The sequence below is a fragment of the Colletotrichum fioriniae genome (assembly GCF_027942845.1).
Source record: "Colletotrichum fioriniae strain IMI 355084 chromosome Unknown scaffold_6, whole genome shotgun sequence".
Lineage (NCBI taxonomy): Eukaryota > Fungi > Ascomycota > Sordariomycetes > Glomerellales > Glomerellaceae > Colletotrichum > Colletotrichum fioriniae.
This window is the reverse complement of record NW_027076842.1, coordinates 1,920,158-1,941,690: the sequence shown is the minus strand read 5'-3', so window position 1 is coordinate 1,941,690 and position 21,533 is coordinate 1,920,158. Positions and strand designations below refer to the sequence as shown.

At 54.2% G+C, this 21,533-nt stretch overlaps 4 protein-coding genes across 4 annotated transcripts; 1 reads left to right on the top strand and 3 right to left on the bottom strand.

Moving 5' to 3' along the window:
* Positions 1–7,067: 7,067 nt before the first annotated feature.
* N0V96_005931 (uncharacterized protein) lies at positions 7,068–11,288 on the bottom strand (the record flags this gene model as incomplete). Its single annotated transcript, XM_053189447.2, has 3 exons — positions 7,068–7,863; positions 7,975–11,048; positions 11,127–11,288. The coding sequence occupies 3 exons, from the start codon at positions 11,286–11,288 to the stop codon at positions 7,068–7,070; spliced, it is 4,032 nt and encodes a 1,343-aa protein (XP_053052900.2).
* Positions 11,289–12,535: 1,247 nt separating this feature from the next.
* N0V96_005930 (uncharacterized protein) lies at positions 12,536–14,149 on the top strand (the record flags this gene model as incomplete). The annotated part of the gene is made up of 2 exons (XM_065757532.1): positions 12,536–12,543; positions 12,619–14,149. 2 exons carry the CDS (start codon positions 12,536–12,538, stop codon positions 14,147–14,149), a joined length of 1,539 nt encoding a protein of 512 aa, XP_065613875.1.
* A 1,505-nt stretch (positions 14,150–15,654) lies between these two features.
* N0V96_005929 (uncharacterized protein) lies at positions 15,655–16,533 on the bottom strand (the record flags this gene model as incomplete). Its single annotated transcript, XM_065757531.1, has 3 exons — positions 15,655–15,675; positions 15,734–16,225; positions 16,312–16,533. 3 exons carry the CDS (start codon positions 16,531–16,533, stop codon positions 15,655–15,657), a joined length of 735 nt encoding a protein of 244 aa, XP_065613874.1.
* Positions 16,534–18,360: 1,827 nt separating this feature from the next.
* Positions 18,361–20,791, bottom strand: SST2 (AMSH/STAMBP protein ubiquitin specific-protease; the record flags this gene model as incomplete). Its single annotated transcript, XM_053189450.2, has 3 exons — positions 18,361–18,486; positions 18,560–19,894; positions 20,021–20,791. The coding sequence occupies 3 exons, from the start codon at positions 20,789–20,791 to the stop codon at positions 18,361–18,363; spliced, it is 2,232 nt and encodes a 743-aa protein (XP_053052903.2).
* Positions 20,792–21,533: the final 742 nt, after the last annotated feature.

Genomic DNA, 21,533 nt, shown 5'->3' with positions numbered 1-21,533 from the left:
CTTAGATAAGGCGACGGCAGACGAGAGGCCAGCCTTTCTTCGCAGGATTGGTGGACCGGCCGTTGAACGGCCGTGTTGCGCACGCCCCCTCCTTGACTGACATGGATGGGAAAGTCGCGAATTCAGTGCCTTGGCTCATCGAATCAGTAATTCAGTATACACAATAGCCCGCATGCTGACTCCCTCTTCGGAGTCAATCATTGCATGGACTGACCGAACCGAGTACAAAAGAAAACCATACTGCGTAGTGTACGAATACTGTCTACTCCGTGCATACTGAGCGAATTCGAGGGCCCTACGCAGGCGCGCGGAGACGATGCGGAGGCGATTTGGCCCTTGCCCTCTTTCTTTACCGGGGAAGAGTCGCCCACAAGGATGTCCAGACTCCAATGGCTGTCAGGTTAAATTGACAGGGGTTGGCTTTCATGGCTGTGGAGGGTCAAAGTGTCTTTGGGTTGCTGATGGCCTTGCTCTGCTCTGCACTGTCCTGCCGACTGAAGAAAGGACGGTGGCATGGTCCGACACGTTGGTAAGCTTTGCAACTTTATTAGTAGATCAGGGCATACCGGTTTTGGCACTTGATAATACCAATGGTCGCCGACAGGATGCATGTCTTCTCGGTTGCTTCGATGCAGTTGACGGCCGCCATGGCCTGATGGCGCTGCACGGCTGAGGGTTGGGAATCCTGGAGAAGGAGAGACATAGATAACCGCGGTTTGTTTAATTGGACTTGGCCAGGCGGCCGAGCCTGGGCTTATGGTCTGATAATCTGATATTGACCATGTGGTAGGTTTCTTGGTGGTGTTGGGTACACTGCCAGGATTTCTTGGTAGACCGGAGGTGAATTAAAGGCCCCATTGATTGCCGCTGCGGCGTAGACAGGCAAAAGGTTGCCGCAGGTGGTGATAGAGCGAGAAGGGTGATAGGATTGAGGCGATGGTGGGCTCGGCCGGCCGACTTGAGCATGTGGAATTGGATAGCGCAGCAGGAGCTGGAGAGGAGCGCAATCGCGTCTCGGCTGTCGTCCTGAAGCGGACAGCTGCATTACCTCGTGTGGCCCCGTATTTTATCATTGCTTTCTGGGAAGGGTCATGTAATAGACAGCCGCCCAGTCGAGTATGTATACTCTAGCGTTGGCGTGACGCAAAGTACACGATTATCGGCCTCGTGTGCCTGGGTAGCTGTGCTGTTGAGCTGGCGCGTGGGGGAGGCAACAGCCGATGCGGAGGAGACAAATGGTCGGCGAGGAATGTCGGCGAGGAATACCGGCAAGCGGATGACACAAAACCACGGCGGACAGCTGCGAGATCGAGGGGGTGAAGGTTCATGATTTGCCAAGCCGTTCAGGTGGCTGACGCAGGAGACGGAAGCCTTGGCCGCTGCGTTGCCGCCGGGTGAGGTGAGTCAACTCTTTTCATCGAAAAGCTTTCGTCGAAAAGAAGTACCATAACAGAGCGTCGTCCGATGCCTCGAGGTCAAGGCTGTTTATTTCTCCCTTGGGTATCAGCATCTAACGATCGCAGCCAAGTACACTACCTAACAAGGAGGGATGTGCACAACATCGGCCGACCATGGCACAGACCAGGCATCGACCGCGGTCCGATAGCGCTGGAAGTTGTAAATCAACGATACCAGTAAACAGTCACGGGGTCTTCTTCCCTGCCTGATCAGAAGCTGTCTGTCTCAGTCTCGCCAGGGAAAGATCTCCGAGGAGGAGGGTTGCCGCGTGGGAAAGTCGAGACTCGAGCTTGAGAGCATGGTTGACATGAGACTAGGCCGTTCCTGAATTGAGAGTATGTTCAAGCGCTGGGTAACTTGGGTCCCGAAGAATTTAGCGGTGCTAAGGCGAGATAGTCGACAGTCCAGCTGAAATTTGAGTTCAATCAATGGCAGGTAAAAAATAAAATAAAAAAAATTGCAGGGTACATGCGCGCGATGAGAATAGTTAGGATAAGGCGGTGGTGGGGGAGGATTTGGAGATCGGAGAACTTAGAAGAGGAGAGCTGCGATCCAGGACTGAGGGTGAGGGTGAGGGAGAAGAGGGTACTGAGACGGTGGGACGTGGAGGATGAGGAGGAGGGGAGGGGGCTGGGCGTGGGGGTAAAGAGGGGGGCGTGTATTGAGCAAGGGCTTGGTCGGGAGGAAGGAAGGAAAGCAACGCAGATTGCAGGCAGGAAGCAGGCACGGCAGGCTGGCAGGTACGGAGAGCAGGAGCAAAGTCGAACAAGTGCAAGAGCAGTCAGTCGGGAGTGGACCTGCTGCGTTTGTCTATCAATCCTTTCCTCACATTTACGGGTACTGATGCCCTTTTTCTTTTCCCACCCTCGGCCGGAGCCCTATTTCTGGGCATTTGTACTTATTCGTACGGCAAACGAGAGATACGGGCAACGAGCTGATATCTGTCAGTTTCCGAGTCAGGTGTGAGGAAACCATCTGTGTGTCTTTTTCCCTCTTCAGTCTGAGACCAGACTAACCGACTATGGCGGGTAGTGAGAAACCTACTTTGGTGGTGTGCGTCGCACCAAGCCCGCCATGGGGATTTGGAGTAATATCTGTACAATCTTTACACAATGTACGGATACAGAGACAGTACTCCTCCGTATCTGAGATACCATGACATTCACCCCATGAGTTCGGGATACATTGCCTTGAGCACCAGAACGCCATTGCCGTCTTCGTCCTTACGACCGCAGGGGGAGAATCGCAACGGCCACTGCAAGTCGCAGTCCACTCAAGGCACATCATGTCTTGCCCTGCGATGCAGCGATGCACCCGTGTCTCTGCCGTATCCGTACCTTGCTTGCGATTTACCCTGCCTTGCCTCTGTCATGCCCTGCTCTGGAGCCTGCTCCCCTGCGTGCGGCCCCAACAGTGGACAGCGCGGGAGAGGCCATCTCGTCATCTGTTGGCCAAGGCCCCCGTCAGCAACAAGTGGATGACACCCGCCGCCGAACCACCACTGACCATTTACACTACCAGAATGGCACAGAACGGATACCACTCTGGGGAGAAGAAGGGGCAAGGCACGCACGGGTGGGAACTTGGGAAGAAGCACACACATTGAAAGTCCTGAACATCGGGGGGAAAAGCATGGGCCACCGCTTAGGTTGCCATTTCCCGCCTCCCACTGGCCAGACCCATCCAGTTTCCTGTCACCGGGAACCACGATGGAGTCCACGGCTTGCACGGGGTCCCGTAAGTGGCCCGATTCGGCTGTGACAATCGAGATGGATCAATGGAGATGGGTTGCTTGCTTGCTCTGTTTTTACATACGGATACCTACTCATCATGCTTCAGCTACCACTTACCTTATTACGGCCCGGATACAGCACCCTTTTGCCTTATGGATGCCATGTATTTGTATGTAAGCCGTACAAGGCCATCTCATCCGTCTCACGCACCTCACTACCTTACCTTGCCACGCCGTGCGGGTCAGATCCGGTCCCGCCCGTAGTCACGGGCAGTAGCGGCGCTCAAAGGTTCCCGTCCTTTTTGTGCAATCTGCCATCCAGTGTTGCAGCGGCTGTCAGCATCGAGCAAGAGGGTGCCTTGCGGGTTCAATCTGCTTCCCCAGCGCAAGGCAAGGGCAAAGGTACCTACCTCATGTGCATCTGCACCTGCTGCTTAGCACTGACACTGGCACTTCCTATCTCCGCCTCGACATATTACCGCGCCGCCTGTGCCATGTCATGTCATGCCATGCCATGCCACGCCACTGATGATGGCTATCTCAACACCTTACCTAAGATATGCATACGTACGGAGTACTGCGTAGTAAGTACCTTCTACTGTGTAGGTGCCTACCTCCCCAGCCATGCATTCCCAATCATATCTCTGCCGGCTTACACCAGCTTCGGCCATATGGTTGGAACAGACAACTGCCATCTTGACCAAGATCTCTTCCCGGTTATCAAGGCCACAATCGTCGTCCGCTTGATTTATCTTTTTTCGACGCCCAGAGCTCGCGAAAATGATTGGGATGCACGAGACAACACCAACCAACAGGCAGCGTGGCGTGGCGTTCCCGAGTCTGCCTCTTCACACCGCTGTCGCTCACGCGACACCGCTCCGAGCCTCGATTCGGGCCAATAATGTCAATTCCAAAGTCGGAGGACAAGAGAACCCCACACAACCAACAGATACGATACCAATGGCGCCCGGGTATTTAACTAGCAACTAGTAACCGTCTAGTAACCGCTTGTCCGGCATACAAACCTTCAGACACCCAGCACCTTAGGTTACCAGAGTAATTGTTTCCAACCCAACAACATCCTTCCTTAGCCCGTCCCTGTGGCTGAATTCTCGCAATCTTCGTGCGGAATCGGCCGCATCGGCGCACCTCCTGAAAGTATCTTACATGGGCTGGTTTTACTTGTCAAAGAACAACCACTCGGTCCCTTGGAGACATGTTGAAGAGTTTCACTGCATATCTGCCAACTTGCCCGACTGAGCAGGTCCTTTGAATGATACCATTTGGGCCCTTGGGGGAAGTTCCACGCTAACCTGACGCCCGCCAATCGACCAATCCCAGCCTCTCTCTCCGTCAAAAGTAGCTCAAGATAATACTCTGTACTTATCAAAAATCCCACATCGATGCCCGCACCCCCATCCGTCTGTTGCTCTACACCTCCGACTTACCCCTCGCCATATTCGGTCGCCTACTGCCACTCGTCTTTCCTTCTTCGGGCTTGGTCTTTCACCCGTCCATCTCCTAGCGCCCACCTGACAAGCCCTCAATCCGGGGGGAGAAAGGGCACTTACTTTGGTACTTACAGGCGTACTTACTTTTGTCTCACCAGTTTGCGCCTTGGGGAATCCGAGGTCAACCTCGTCCGCCACACCATGGCTAAATCGAGACTAACCCCCCCGGCACCCATCATCTTGTGTCCCTCGAAGCTGAAATTGCTTTCCAGGGTTCTTTGTGTCAAATCCACGTGGAAGAGCAGAGAACCGCCAGGGAGAAACGAACGGCGAGCCAGTTCCAGACTATCGAAGAATGGCATCAGATACAACAGCAAGTTGACACAGGGATCATCAAGCCATGCTTGGGTTATCAACACGGCGATTTTGTCTGTTACGTGTGCAAAACGGCCTTGGATAAGGTGCTCCAGAACAAGTCTGCAGGGCGTCGCTGCCACTTGCGTGTCGATGGCGTCGCCAAAACGCGGCGCAGGCTACCTCAATCTCCCAGCTTCTACGGATTACTGGCAAAAACAAATTCCCGCAGGAATTTCGTATCACCTAGGAGCGTGTCCGCTGTACCAGACATTACATTATCTTGAGACATGAAAGGATCCGATCGCATCCTCCCAAAGACACTCCCACGGCTCCTATGCCGTTGTTGACTGGCACACTGCTTGGAATATGGCACGGTCACAACGGCCCGATTCTGCGCATTGAACGATCCTCAGAGTCTTTCGAAGGAGCCCCAGCCTCAATCGTCATACTCTGTAGTCTGCTAGCATAGCAGTTGGCCACGGCTGTTGACTTTTGCCTGTGTGCCTGTGCACCTGTCTCTTATGATCCGCTTCGGCATCTGATACGGGCGGCTTGCTCACCAGGCAGAATTACTCTACGCCTTACGGTTCTCACTAGCCGTGCGTTGTCATCCGATCGACAAAACGTCACCAACGTCCGTGAGCAAGACGTGTACGCAGTACTTCCCCAGCTTACACGACGTAAAGGACATGAAGGGGAAAAGGGCACACTGGCCATGAAACGCGAATGTCGGATCCGATTTGTTTTTGTGGGATGCTTGGCTCACATTCGTAAACAGGAGGCATCTGAAAGTACAACGGTGCCCTCTCTCTTTCTCTCTCACTACTACTAGAACATCGAAAACTCGGTTTCGGGTCTGGAGTTTCTGCTGAAGGATTACTCCAACCCAAGGATTTCCAAAGCTAAAAAGCTATAGTTGGACCAGGCATTTGTATACGTACGGTACAGTCCGAGATCGACCGACCATTGCGGCCTTCTGCACGAAGAGTTTGAAGAGTTTGCGATTAGGTAGGTGCCTGGGGTCATCGGGGGAAGGGGGCTTGGCATTATTCAACAACATTTCTACTGGTTTTTGTTTCGGACCCAGCATCTCGTTTCCGCAGGATAGCGGAAGTCAAAAAAAGCTGATCGACATGAAAAATGTCAAAAACTGACATTACTAGTGTTTTTTTTTTCCTTTCTGCTTTTGCTGCTCTCCCCGAGGGAGCGATTGATTTCCATCGGTACTCTGTCGGTAGCAGAAGCCCGGCGAGATGTCCGTCTAACCTCGGTGACCGGCGGCCGCGCGCGAGAGACGGGTGGTCCACGCATCATTATAGCATTGAGGGCTTTGATGACACCGGGTTCTTGGCGCTTTTCGTGAAGTTTCGGTCTCACAAAACCGAAGTTGTATACGGCCGCATCGAAACCCCCCACCACGGGTATTTAGATTGTAGTCTGTACGTGTTGATTCACTGCCGTACCAGCAACGGTGAGGAAACATCTTGCAAATGCTGTACACTACACTGCAGCAAAGTCGGGGCATGAAGGTTCGACCCTCTCATCAGCGAAAAGCTTCCCGCCTGTCTTTGTATGCAACCCTTTTTCTCTCCCCCCAACACTCTCACCTTCCTTGCCCGGTAACACACCGTCTGGGAGCGGGCAAATCAACCCCCCTTCCCCACCGGACGATGAAGGCGTGCTTTGGATAGGTATGCTGCCAACACACGTGGTTTTTGTCTGAGCTTCTACTTTTGAGTTCTATCCCGACTTGGTATCGTTTTCTTGGACATGATTGCCGGCCGAAAGGACAAAAGGTTTCCAAGGATGAGCCGAACCTTGAAAATCTGAGCGGGAGCGGGAAGGGAACGGAAGTTCTGTGACAGCTCGCCAACCCCCCCCCTTCCTTTCCCACACTTCTTTCCCGCGAAAAAGCGTCAAAGTTCGGCAGATGAACCACCATCTTCTCGAAGAGATGGACCGCACTGACTGGAAAGGCAACTGTTCTTTCAGTTGGGACGGAAAGAAAAAAAAATCTCTCGTCACAGCGTCTTCCAAAACGCTCGCATTGGTGCTAGTGTATGCCCTGACTACGCTGCCCGAGACAATGCAAACTGCTCCAAGACGCGATTGATGGAGGCCTTGTCGGCTTTACTCCAGTCGACGCTCTTGAGCGACTCGCCGCCGCCGCCGCCGCCATTCTCATCCTGTTCCCCAAACAGCTTCCACAGCTCGTCGACGACAAGGCCCCTCACCCTCGGCCAGGGATGAAACATCAACGCGCCGAGCCGCTTCCTGGCCTCTGAGATGCCGTCCCGTCTCTTACCCTGGAGTATCTCCTCCTCCTCCTTTCCGAGGTGCTCCTTATCCACACGGGCACACGCCTCGTCGAACCCAGCCACGCAGCCGTACACCTTGATACAAGCCTCCAGCTTCCTCACATTACCCGTCTTGTAACCCGCCTTCTGGACCTGCAGGCACAGGTGCCGCAAGTCGACCTCGCGACACTTCTGGAAGAGGCCGATGTGGCAGAGGAACGCCACGATCTCCAGCGTCGGCACCACCACGCGGTCCCCTTGGCTCTGGCCCGGCGTCTGCCTGGTCTTGACGTTCCTCACCAGCGCCACGCAGACGGCATCCAGGTTCCGCGGCGACGCGGCGCAAAAGTCGGCCAGCGCCGCGCGGGAGGCGATGACCAGGTCCTCGTTGCCCGTGTCGGCTGATGTGACGTAGCCCGCCAGCAGCTCTGCCATCCAGGCCCCGGCATCGGCCCTGGCCGGCTCCGCGATGGGCGGCTGCAGGCTGTTTTCTGTCGCGTAGAGGTTGAGCAGCGTTTGGAAGTAGGTTTTGGATGAAAATGTGAGCTTTGTGAAGGTTGTCGCGAAGCTATTGTGTGTTTTCTTTGTTAGCCGGGGTCCTTTTTGTTCTTCGTTCCCTCGCCGTTCGTGAGACGACTGTCAAGATAGTCAAAAGAAAGGGGGAAGGGTGTTCCTTTACCTAGGCTCAACAGTCAAAGCAAGGACCGCATGCGCTTCAGTCCGTACGCGATCCAGCTTCTCCGCAGCTAGACGCAGCGTACGTAGGAAGAGCTTCGAGACCGCCGCGGGAAGCCATTCCATCTTCTTGACGTTGTCGGTTCCCCTGGTAATGCCCTCATTATCATGCTCCGTAGAGTGAGAGCGATTCACGCCAAGAGCCATAGTCCACAAAGACCTACTCGCCCTGAGCGCCTCCAACCTGACGTGCGACCCGACGTCGCCCCTCGCGTTCGTCGTGTAATCGTTCAGGCCCTCCGCCAGCAGGTCGAGGAACAGGAGCGCCTGGTCCCGTAGCAAACCGCTCTGCGAGAGGGTCTGCAGGATCGCCACGCGCGTGTCAATGTCGTTGTCGCCGGCCCATCGCGCGAGGATCGTGTCGCAGACGACGCTGTTGCTGCCGTCGCCGTCGCCGTCGCCGCCGCCAAAGGTGGTCGTGACGGGGTACGCCATCGTCAGCGCAAAAAGCGTGCCCGTGTCGCTGGCTGCGCGCGACGTCGGCCGCTGCCGCACGGCGCCGGCCCATTCCGTGACGATGCGCCTGCGCTCTCGCACGGGCGAGAAGACGAGGAGGACAAGCGCCGCTTCCGAGGACGCGGCGACGGCCTCCTTTTCTGTGCGGGCGAGGCCTGCGCTGACGATGGGGGTAAATGTCGAGACTAGACTCACTACCCCGTCGGGGTTGTTGTTGATGTCCTGGGCGTTGTCGATTGTCCTGACGGTTTTGAGTAGGGTTTCGGTGTTGTCTGTTGATACGACCTTGTAGCCTGGCTCTAGATTGATGATTGCGTCTTTTGGTGATAAAGTAGCCTGTAGGATAGGAAATGACGAAATGAGTAAACGGTTGTACGCTTCGGCGACTAGCTCTGGTCGACGATACGTCGTTGTCTGGAATTCCTTGAAGAGTGCCTCCAGTTCACCGATGATGCGGTGAGCGATCACAGTGACGCTATCGACCGGCTTGCCGGCGAACAGCTCGGGGAACTTATCCATGACGGAGGCGAGGCAGAGCACGAGACCATGTCGTTCGTCGACCTGGCGCGTCTGGAGCGTACGCAGGCGCGCGAGCACCCTCTCGATGGACGCCGTAAATTGCGCAACGTCATCGCCGCCAGACTCGCCAGACTCGCCAGAACCGATTCCGGTCTGCCGCGCGAGCTCCAGCGTGAGCGTACCAAACGAGGCGCCAGCCACGCGCCGCGAGACAACGTCGGCGTCGCCTATCCCCCGCCAGCCGAGCAGGCCGTCCAGCAGAGCGGCGCCGTACTGCGAGGAAAGTTTGGTGGCGCTAAGCGCGACGTCGTGCACCGCACGCGAGCGCAGGGCGACGGTGTGGTAGTCTACGGCCTGCACGACCCATATGCCCTTTTCGACGGTATCCGGGTGCCGCCCGATGAGCTCCTGCAGGGCGGCCGAGGCGCCGCGGCGGATGTTGCCTGCTGGGTCGAGGGAGGCTGTCACGGTGAGCTCTGTGGCAAGGACTTGTAGGATGGAGACGTTGGATGCGGCCCCATGGTAGCTGCGTGCCGCGACGACGGCGGCGGTGGGGACGTCGAGGAGTTCCGGGGTGGTGTAGCGGCGTGCGAGGGCCCAGATGCCGAAGCAGGCTGCGTCGCGGACGTTTGTACCGATGGAGCCGCCCGAGGTGCTGCGTTTCTCAAACGAGAGGCCGAGGAGGAGGCCGTGGACGATGGCGGGGAGTTGAGAGGCGGGCGGGGAGCGGCGGTAGAGGAGATGGGAGAGAGTGAGCATTAAGCCGTGCCATTCTAGGGGGTCGACGGCTGTGAGATCGCGGGTGGTGGTGGCAGCAGAAGAGGCTCCTTTGGAGGTGCCCGGGTCGCGGGTCCAAAAGACGTTGCGGTTGAGGGAGTCCAGGACGGCGTCGACGACTTGAGAGGCCATGTCCGGGTCGAGCTTGAGTGTAACGATGCTGAGGGCTTTGGAGGCGGCCAGGCGGACGGGGGTGTCGTTGTCGGCGAGGGATTCTAGGAGGTAGCCTATGGACATTTCGACCAGCTCATCGGTGCTCTGCTGGGCTGACGGGGACCTGTTGCTGCGCAGGAGGAGGACGGTGACGGAGCGGATGACTTTGATGAGCATCTTGCGCGCTACAGCGACGGAGCGAATGGCGGTTGAGACGGACGGGGTGTCCGTGGTGTCCTGGGCGTCTTCAGCGGAGGCGACTGCATGCGCAGTGAGGAAGATGGGCGATAGGTAGGCGTCCATGTCGGAGGTGTTTATGGAGGAGCGGAGGACGCCGGCGAGGAAGGACAGGACGCCGATGTAGAAGTAGGACGGCTGCGGCGGTGCCGGTGTCGTGGCGTCGGAGGATGGTGAAGGTTTGAGGGAGGCGAGGGACCAGCGGACGAGGGCGGAGAGGACGCCTTGGGATTGCATGTCGCGGCGCATGGCGATGCGGACGAGCAGGGCGCGGGCGCCATCACGCTCTTTGCCAGAGGTGGCGAGGTACTTGATGGCGAGGGGTAGGATGCGGACGGTGATTCCCGGAAGACCATCGGGCCAGTCAAAGTCTGGGATCGTGGGGAGGGTGAGGTCCGGGTCGGCGGAGGCGGAGGAGATGGTCGAAAGGTCAAAAGGAGCGAGGAGGAGGTGGGAGAGCCAGAGGAGGACGAGGTAGCGCTCTTCCCAGGACCACTGTGCGGTGGCACCCGATGACGATGTCGCCGCTGGGGAGGATGACTGGGGTGAAGAAAGAGGGTTGAGTGCGGGGCGTGTGGTCGACGAGGCGCGCTCTGAGACCTCAAGAGCCGAGAGGAGGGGCTCGATGTGGCGGGACTCGACGTTGAGGAATCGAACGATGACCTTTTCGCCGCGGATCTTGGTGAAGGTGTAGATGATTTTGGCGATGGCGAGGCTCAGGGGCTCCAGGAGCTGGGAGCGGGTTGAAGCCGATGGCCGGGCCCGGGCCCGGGAGCGGGTGTTGAGGTGTTCCAGATACGTGGATGCAAGGAGGGGAAGCCATTCTGGGAGATGAGGATCCAGTAGTTGAGGGAGTTCTTGGAACGGGTCAAGGAGCTATGAGATGTGTCAGTATCATGGATTCAATGTGTTTTGACGTGGAAGGAAATGAGATTGAGTGCAGGGGGTATTTACGCTTGAAGTCAGACGTGAGGTCTCCGACACCCTGACGCGGGCGCGGAGGGTCTTGCCATCGGGTTTGCGGAGGAAGAGCGGAAGCGAGCGAGAGAACTCTGCGATGAGTTCTGATGAGGCCTTTTGCAACTTGATGTCGCCATCGTCTTCATGGGCATCCATGTTGGCTGACCGCCGGTCTTCGAAGTATGCTGAGAGGTTCGTAGATAATCGGCTGGGCTTTCATTCCATGTCTTGTAACGGGGTGGCTAAGGCGAGAATGCCCGAAGATCCCTGGACACTGACTTCAGAATTTTGATCTGAACTCCAACAGTGAGTTTCCTGTTTCAATCTTCAGTATATCTGGGTGAGGAACGTTACGCACCAGACCTCGGATGAGAAATTGATCTGATGAATGGGTGAGGTTGAAGTTGTGGATACCTCGAATTCAGGCAGTGTAGTTGGGACAGTGCCGGTCGCTGGTGTACCCGAGTCATCCGCACTGTATACGACCGGGAATTGTACCTCCTCAATTCCACGTCCAGTTGCTTTCGATACTTCTCTCCGATCCCATCGTCAATTATCAAATGACAGATTCTATTCAAGAAAAATCTTTGCACTTGATCTTTAAAATTCCCCAGTCGGACTTCTCTACCCACATGAGTTGCCTCCAATCTCAGCGTCCTTTGTAAACTCACGACAGACTCTGCGAGTAAAGGGGCGGTCTGCGTATATGGTGTCCATCAACACCTGTGTATAATTCAGGACAACAAACAATCTGTCCGTTATCTGTGCTAGATTTTATCCGAAAACCAACCTAGTCATATCTTAAAATGATTCAAGAATCAAATCAATCATCCAGCGGAGACGGATCTACGGAACGAACTATACAATTCGACGACAACCCACCCCCAAAACATCGTCAGATCCATCGTCCAACCTTCACCCACTCAAATGACACTGTTCTCTGCACCGCATGCAAGAATGCTTTCAGCAAAGACGCAGTCAAGGCCGACGACTTCCGTCGAAGACGTCGCAATCAGCATCACGAATCATCAGAGGATCTCGCCAAGGCAGTCGAAAAGGGATGTTATTTCTGTAAACGCTTTGCGCGCCACTCTGCGGGCCCGAGCATTTCGACTGTTCTGAATGAGGATCTCATTCTTCATCCGAGATCCGATCCCGTAAGGTTGTTCTTCGCCAGTGCTGAACAGTATACGGAACGCGCGTGGAGAGAGGATGATCTGGATGACTTGGTTTGTTTTAATCTGCACAAACGTAGCCCCGGTAAGTTATATTGTCCCGATTGAAATTCAGTACGGGGACTCGGAACTCGACAGCCTACTACTGACATGACTGATGAGATATTAGATGACGAGCCACCTGCGCGGTTGAGCCCACGCATGGACTCTCGAAAAACCTTTGGAACAATGATTAGGTGGCTCAACGACTGCGTCCGAAACCACCCCGAATGCAGAGTCTTTTACAGCCATTCGACCTGGCTACCTTCAAGGCTAGTTGATATTGGAGACCCAGGCAGTTACTTGTGGAAGATCATTGCCACCGAGAGGCTTAAAACTCCTCCCAATTGTGGAGGCTATCTCACGCTGAGTCACCGCTGGGGCTCTTCACCATTCGTACAGCTTACATCGGACACGCTCCCCGGATTCCAGAACTACACAGCTATAGAGAGTCTCCCCAAGACTTTCCGCGATGCGATTGCGCTAGCTTATCACTTCAATATTCGCCACATCTGGATCGACTCGCTATGCATCCTTCAAGATAGCCCATTAGACTGGAAGAGAGAATCTTCCAGAATGGACGACGTGTACTCCAACTCCACCTGCAACATCGTTGCAGCACACTCTGAGGGACCCGACGGTGGGCTCTTTAGAGTGAGAGACCCATCCGTCTTGGAATCCTTTGTTGTTTACTCAGAGAGGACGGATATCCCGTCTGGCGAATACACCGTCTGGGATCACACGTCCATCCTGAACGACTACAACAGAGCTCCGCTGTACAAGCGCGGCTGGGTCTTTCAAGAACGCCTACTGCCCAAAAGGACTCTTCATTTCGGTAAAGACCAAGTCTTTTGGAAATGCAGACGGCGTCTTGCCTGTGAGAGCTTGCCCGACGGCATACCGGTGGCACCAGACGACGAAGTGGTCGAGCTCGAGAAAGGCGTCACTCGAATTCGCAGAATGCGCCCCCAAGAGGAAGAGGATTCGCCAGAGAATGAAGAAACTTTTGCAACTGTCTGGGAGCACCTGGTTGAGGAGTACTCGGACTGTAGCTTGACCTACGACAAGGACAAGCTTGCGGCCTTGAATGGAATGGCAAGCATCTTTTCTAATGCCTCTTTGAGTAGATATATTTCCGGTATCTGGAACACACACATCGCCCGACAAATCTGCTGGAGCTTGAACCCTGTGGCGGAAAAGAAGCCCCGACCTAGTCATCCCGCGCCATCTTGGTCGTGGGCTTCCGTGCAAGGCAAGGTCTCGTTCAAGGCCATAATGAACAGCGATGAGAGTATCTTACATCTCGCGCGTCATTTCTACCATAGTGCCCACAGCGATACTCCCGCAGGACACCGCATACCACTCGGAGGCTATATCGGCATGAGCGGCAGCGTCTATAATCTCAAAGTATCAGACATGTCCAACGACGAGGTTTCGCTGAGTCTTGATGGAAAGTCGGAGCGACTGGATTATAATCCTTTCGTCTTCGACTTTCATCAGGACGGTTCACCCCCGACGGAGCTGTTCATTCTACCACTGATGTGTACCCAGGAACCTCCCGTCAATGCAAAGGGCGTCGAGATTGCCGGTCTGATACTGAAACCTTTGGGCGACTTCATCGAGTATTTTGGAGACATGGAACTTCGAAAATCCTACACGTACGAACGTGTGGGATTCTTCAATTTCAGGCCAAGTGACGGGGAAGGGCAACGATTGCTCTATGGGTCACCGTTCTCCGAGGCAGAGAAAATCAAAGGTCTGTACTTTAGCGACAAGAGCAATCAACGTATACTTTTAGAGTAGCGTATCTTTCGCAATGATAACAGGCTCATCAAAATCCGAGTTGTACAAGTGAATACGATTGTTTCTGTCCAACTCGGGTCTTGTAAAGTAGATAGATCTTTCCTTGGCTTGCAGATACTGCGAATTCACTGCAACTGAAACCGAGCCCGTAGTGTTCCAGTCGCATCATTAAATACCCGTTACAGATATCGATGGTATAGACTTGACCAGAGTCATTACTCATTTAGGTTCATTCCGCTCATCCCCAATCACGCAGGCTGAGCTCGACAATCATCGACAAATAAGCCAAAACAATTTCGAGGTTTATCGAGAGCCTCAAGATTCATGCCTTGTCCTTCTTTTCCCTCCTTTGCTCAACTTACCGCCCATGGTCCTGACGCTGTCCGAGAGAGATGAAGGGTAAGTTAATCATCTACAAGTGACATCAAGGATGGGCAATTGGGTCTCCCAAGTCCGGCTGTCGGCTTAGAGGGAAGTTGAACCAAGTCTGAGCCCTGGAGGCAAGCCCTGAAATGATTACAAAGAGGATATATGTCCAATATATCCTGTTTGGCAGAAATTCATCAAACGGCAATAGGAATGATAGGCCCAGATATGACACACACACAACAAAAGTGATAATTCTATAAAGTCTAAAAAAAAGAGGATAAAATATATAAAGGCGTATCAAAGAAATACACCTGTATTAGGATGATAAGGATGATGATGGCGTTGATAAGGATGCAGAGTGATAATGATGCTGAAGTGGGTTAATAATACCAATCGAATCCCCCTTTTTCGATCCCCCTTCCCCCTTGTGACAGAACCCAGCAAAAAACAAGATTCTACAAAGGAGATCCTTCATTCGTCCCCTTTTCATCCACTGAAGCAGTGTCATCCCGCCCTTCCCCCAGTCTTTCACCCGGGTTCTAGCGGGATACTGCCATAAGAAATGCTGCTGCTGTCTCTACTCTCCCATCCCCCCTCCCGTCTAAGTTCCCCAATGCAAGATTTAAGAAGTATCCTCATCTCTGGGCGTAATCGGCGTGATACAATAACGGGGCGTGATAACAATGATGACGATGATGATGATGATGATGATAAAAGAACAAAAACAAGAAAAACGCACACACTAAACAATAACGATGTTGGATCCACACACTTTTCCAAAGCTTGGATCAGCAAGTTTTCCAAACCAAACCCATGGATTCCAGAACTGCAAAAGTTTCTTTCTTTTCTCGAAACCCGTCCGCAAGGAAGAGATGACGATTGTAAGAGGAGAAAACGAAAGAACCCTTTCAACTCAGATGAAGAAGACGGAAAAGAAACAGGGGAGGGGTACAGGAGTGCAGAAGGCGCAGGCGAATCTGGCTTCACTTCACCCCCCCTCCTCCTCTGCCCTTTTTCCCCCTCAACAACACAGAGTCTTTGAAGTTTCTCCCTGCTCTCCGCTTTTGGAAGTCTCCCCCATTACCAAAACGGTTCGACCAAAAAAGAAAGAAAAAAAACGGTTGCAAGTCGAGTTTCTAGGAAGGAAGGGGAAAAGCCTTGAAAGGTTGTTGGGGAATGTTTTGCCAACCATGAAAAGAAAATTTCCCCTTTTACAGGGCCAGAACGGCAACGACACCAGCGACAAAGAGCAACGCCAGCAGCAGCGGCGTTCTTCTCGGCGCCAGCAACGACGACGGTCGTAGGCTTGGTGCCGTTGGTGCCAGCGGTGCCGGTGGCGGGGCAGTTGGGGCTGCCGGGGCAGACGAGGGCGCCGGTCTGGCTGGGGGTAGCACCGCCGGCACCGCCAGCACCGCCAGAGGCACCACCAGCACCACCAGCACCGCCAGCGCCACCGGATCCGCCAGCACCGCCGGAAGCAGCAGGAGGGCAGTTGGGGCTACCGGGGCAGACGACACCGGCGGAGCCGGTCTGCGCGGGCGGGAGGACGGCGACGGATCCCGAGGCGCCGGGCGGGCAGTTGGGGCTGCCGGGGCAGGTGATGAGGCCGGTCTGGGTGGGGACGGCGGGGGGCACGTCGGTCTGGGTGGGCGGGGCGGGGACGACGTAGCCGGTTGGGTGTTGGCACTCGGAGCACTTGTTGGTGGTCTTTTTGGTGGTAACATGTTAGCTATTAAGGCTCAGGGCTTTTTTTTGCAAGAAATATAGAGAAATGCGGGGTTGGGTTTACTCACGTAGGTCTGGGTGCAAGGGCAGTCGGGGATGATGAAGGTGGTGGGCTTCTCAATGGTGTAGGTGCGGTTGTTGAAGCAGAGGGTGGTGGGCTGGGGGCAGTATGTCGTGACGGCGTCCCAGACCTTGGTGATGGTGTAGGTGCCGTTGGTGTAGACGTGCTCGTAGGCCGAGGCCGTGCCGGCGACGAGGGCGAGGGAGACGAGGGCGGACTGGATCTGCATCTTGACTGTTGGTTGGTTGGTTGGTCGGTGTGAAGTGTGTGTGTGTGTGAGTTGTAGTTGTTGATTGTTGTCGGTTATCGAGTTACTTGCTGAGCGAGAGAGAGAGAGAGAGGGAGAGAGCGTGTGAAGATGTCCGGAGAGCAACAGAGCTAGTTAATGATTGTTTAAAAGTTTTTTGGTTTTCTTGTTGGTTAAGGAGAGTGAGTTGCAATGTTTGGATTTTTTCAAGAGAGTGACTGAGGCCAATTGAAGCAAATTAAACGAAAGGGGGGGGAACCTCCGAACAAACGAAAGAGTTCTTTAGCGGGATGGTTATATGTGAGATGTGTGTGTGTGAGGGATGAAAGGGAAAGAGAGGTGTCACAAGAAACGGTTCAAGAGCCTCCTTCTTATGTTAATCCCATGCCACTACAAACAACCCATCAAAACACACCAAAATAACTCTGGATATCTGGATATCCACCGGAACGGCACGCTCAGGGGGTCGGCGATACCCAGACAAGCTGACGAAAAGGCTTAGCCTTGCAAGACGGAGGAAAGGGAGAAGAAAATGCTAAGCCGGGAACCAAACGAAAATGTCTCAGGAACACGACGACTACTTTCACTTTTCCATTCGAAAAAGGAGAGCCTCTGGAACACGGCAAGATTAAGAGGTTGTGAAATTTGGTTCTTCGGGGCCAATGAGAGGCTCCGGACTCGCGGCCGGGAATGTTGGTGGAGTCGTCCCGGGCCCGTGTTTGTTGTGGTCCGCTGAGTTCGCCAAGAATGTTTCCACCGGCCGCCGGTAATGTGGCGCATTCCAGTCGTTCAGGTCCAGAAGGGGAGAAAACTCGGCAAAGACGGAGACTAGAGATAGATGGGATCAGTTGAACAAGCACACGGAAGGGGGACCAGGAGTAAACACATCTTCCTGTCTGAACTCCTTTCTCTCATCCTATTTCGAGCTCTGCAGATTTCATCATTGAAGCATTCCTATCACATAGGGGAGAGCATGGCAAGGTTTTGTGGTAGCGCTTTCATTTGCTTTCCTTTCATTCGGAGGCGAGTTGGAAGGTCGAGCGTTGTGTGCCCCCACTCGGTTCGCGGAGCTTTGAGATATGTACAGTTGGGCCAGAATTGCTCCTCGACCACTCGTCTCCCTTTTTGTCCTCCCCCTTATCCCACAACAAGTTACTCGCTTCGTAATGTCCACACGACATTCACTTCCGGCATACCAATTGGCAGCGGAATCGCCCTCGTCCTCCACTCTGTGACGAACAAAATCGTTCATCCGTCGCCGTGAGCTCGTCTCGGGGGTCGTGGTTGAGACTGTGCTCTTTCATGCCGTCCTTCTATGATCGTCCGCCCCACCCAGCCAGTTATGATTGAAACAAAATGAGAAATTAGAAGAGAAGAAGAAAACAAAAAACGGAGGAATCAAAAAAAGTCGAGTCCGCAAGTGATGATGACGACGTGGTCATGCGCAAGCGGAGTCAGTTTAGCCGACTCATGGGGTCTCTCCCTCTAAGAATAGTTCCATCCCTAACGCCTTTATTTCCAAAATAATCAAGATGGCGGCCAAGATCAACCCTGGTCGGGGGCCACTCTTTTGGAAAAACTGAAAAATCTTGCCCACCGCCCGTTAATGGATCAAAGACCATCCACCACGTATGCAAAAGCTTATGGTTCGAGGAAAGTGCCGAGAACTGCCAAACGGCCTGCGTGTGCCGGTATCGATGGAGTCGATCCTAGGAACGCGATCGGTCTTGTTGTGACGAGATTGTGCAAAAAACATGCCGTCTCATATTGAGTTTGGGGAAGAAGAGTTGCATAATGTCAAAAATCTGTTCATTTGCGGTTCGATCGGCTCGTGCTTCGCTCCAAGCCGCGGCCGCCACCGGTGACTGAGTCGAAGTCGTAGTTCTTCAGGGTGTGTTCGTACTTGGGGCTTCTCAGGAATTTGGGTACAGAGTCCTGCAAAAACAAGTTGGGTTAGTATGAAAATTTCTCACATTCCACGGTTCATCAGTCGGAACAATAAACATACGCTTGCCATCAGTTTAAAAACTGCGTTCTGAGCATCCTCAAACAAAGACATGACCTCTTGCAAAGTGTCGATCATGGCTACGTCCTGTCCGACAGCCTTGGTCATCCGAGTCGCCAGGTTATTGCGAAGCTGATGGTCAATGTTCAACTCGCAGGGAGAGCCGGGGGCAAGGAATGCGTTATAAATCCCGTACGCCTGGGCCATGATCTCCTTGATGCCGTCCATTGAGCTCGCGTTGGGGTTCTTCTGCGCGACCCGTATCGCCTGCCTGCAGCTCCGAACAAAGTCGTCGACGTCGAGGTAAAAGGAAAGATTCTCCTCGCAATGTGTCTCGCGCAGGTTTTCTCTGAAAAGCAGACGGAGTGCTGCGTCGTTGAGAATCTTGTCGAGCCGTTGGGTGTTGGAGTCTCGCGCGATAGCATTACGAGAGGGTGTGACGACCTCGCTTTCTGACGTTCTTCCCCGCGAACCGAGACCGTTGATCAAATCCTTGCCCTTTGCCGTCAATTGGTAAATGGCATGCTTTGTGGGCTGGAACAGGTTGTTGCTGGGATATTGTGCCATATGAGCACGGTCTTGTACCACGGGCTCCATCAAGTCGTACTCCACGAACAGGGACGCGATGTCGTACGTCTCCCGCCTGTCTACGGTTGTGCAGCAGTCCATCAACCAATCAGTGGCGGCCTTGCCAGTAAAAGTATCTTTGTACGTCTTGCCGTTCACCTTACGCTCGCTAGCCATCTTGACACCAGTCAAGCCATCCTTGTAGTCGCTAAGTGAGTCCGAATCGGCTGAGCTGACGCTCGACTTGACGTTGGGGCCGTGTGTTCCAATGAATCTCCTGAAAATGACCTCAATCGTGCCGCGATCCGTGATGAGCTTGTCCGTCTGGCCGTCCCGCTCGAGAATGACTAGTTGCGACAGGGTTGCGCCGACCAAGTCGGATATCGACTTTTGTTGAATACCGTTGCGTGAGCAGAAGCGATCCAACACGGTCACGCCCTTGGGCGTCAATTGCCAAACGGAGCCCTTCATGTTGTACACCTGCTGGTACTTTCCATCGGCCGACTCGATAAATCTCGCTTCGAGGAACTTTTGGCAAATGGAGCGTGCCATATCCTTGGCCATGGAGAAAGTCGTCGTTGTGGTCGTCGTCACTATCCTAGAGGGGTCTTTGGGGTCGGGCATGCGGTTGGATTGAGAAAACTTGAGGGATCCCAGGTTGTTGATCGCATCTTCGGACAAGAACGTGTTTTCCACACGCGTAAGACGTACTCGGTGTGCAGACAAAGGCAAAAGGCTGACAATCAGTGTTGAGTAGAGATCCTTGAAGTCCTGTCATTGTTCCACGTTAGCCACCTGTAAATCGCGGGGTTCGATCGAAGCGACCGGGCATGCGACCGGGCACTGGGTGGGCGATTCTCGTCGAGCAGATCAGAAATTGAGAGAAATGAGACTGACCTTTGTGAATGGCCGGTCATCATCCGTCATGCGGAGAAGCCGCGAGGAGGTTTGGTGCATTTTGCTTTCGATACTCGGCAATCGAATGGGAAGTGGCCTGGTCGGATCGGTCTCGCTATATGGCTGAGAGGGGATATCCTGTACCAGCGACACCTGGCTTGGATACTTGCCCTCTATGTTGTTCAGGGTGCTGCTGGAAGAGGACGAGTAATTGGAAGGGCTCGTATATCGTGGGTATTTGTCTTGGGAACCCAGATTGGCAGAGAAGTCGGAGGCAGAGTCGGGGGTCAAAGAGGCGCGGCCCAATGCGGAACTGGAGGCGCGCTGGCGGACAGACTGGTCTGAGGAGAAGGTAGCGAGTGCAGATTGGGTCTTGTCAAAGGCGGCAGCAGCGAAGCCGAAAATACCACCAGAACGCTGAAGTTTGTAAAGGGAACTGGTAGAAGGCGAGTGGTGATGAGAGCGATAATGCGGACGGTTCACTGAGGGCGCCAGTTGTTGTTGGAGTTGTTGGTGTTGATGAGCGTGGTAAGGATCGGTCGATGATGATGTAGTGGTGGTGGCAGTGGCAGTTGCAGCAGCAGCAGCAGCAGCAGCAGCAGCAGCAGAAGGAAGAGGAGTGCTGGAAGTAGTGGTGGTGGTAGTAGCGGTGGATCGTGGATTAGCACTGGTAGGGTTGGGGTTGGCTTTGTGTGTGAGAGGTTGAGAGCTGGCCTCGTTTGACAATGGCTCGTGGTTCGGAGGTCGGGATGTCTTGGAGACAGCGGCCATCTAATGGGAGGAAGAGGGTTAGAAGAGGCGCGAACGGCAAGACGGGTGTTCAAATAAAAGGCACGGCGCAGAAACTGGAGAGGGAGAAAAAAAAAAAAAAACTGAAGAGAAAGCGGGTGATTTGGTGAGGCAGGGCGTGAAGGAGGAGAGGAGAGGAGGTGTGTGGTAGTGGTAATGGTGGAGGAGAAGGAGAATAAGGGACAAGGGCTGTGAATGGAGCGAGGAGGGAAAAAAAAGGTACTTGGCCGAGACGAGGTACAGTACGGAGTACACAGGCCTCAAGGGGCTGATGTACATGTAGACGGCGGAACCCTGTAAGTAAAAGATACAAGGGGGGGCAGGCTAGTGGGAGTGGGCAGAGCGTGGGAGTGAGACTTCTGGCTGGCAAGGGGAGTGTGGGAGTGTAAATGGAAGTGAGGTGGGAGGAGGGTAAGGTACGGGAGTACATGGGACTTTGCTTGGCCTGACGCTCCACGCTACGGCTACGACAAGCAGAAAGAGAGAGAGAGAGAGAGAGCGGCGGGTAGGCGGGCAGAACTAAGGCACCTTCAAGTACCCAAGTCAGGGCCAGCAAGAGAGCAGAGCAGCCGCAGAGCAGAGCCCGGGGCAGCAGTTGTTTGAACCACCTCTTGCATAATTGACTAAGGTAGATGAATACGGAGTACAGAATCGTGTAGTGTAGGTAATCAGAAGGGGAGAGGGAATGGAAGAAGGGATGAGATGCCGATGATGAAGCGAAAAC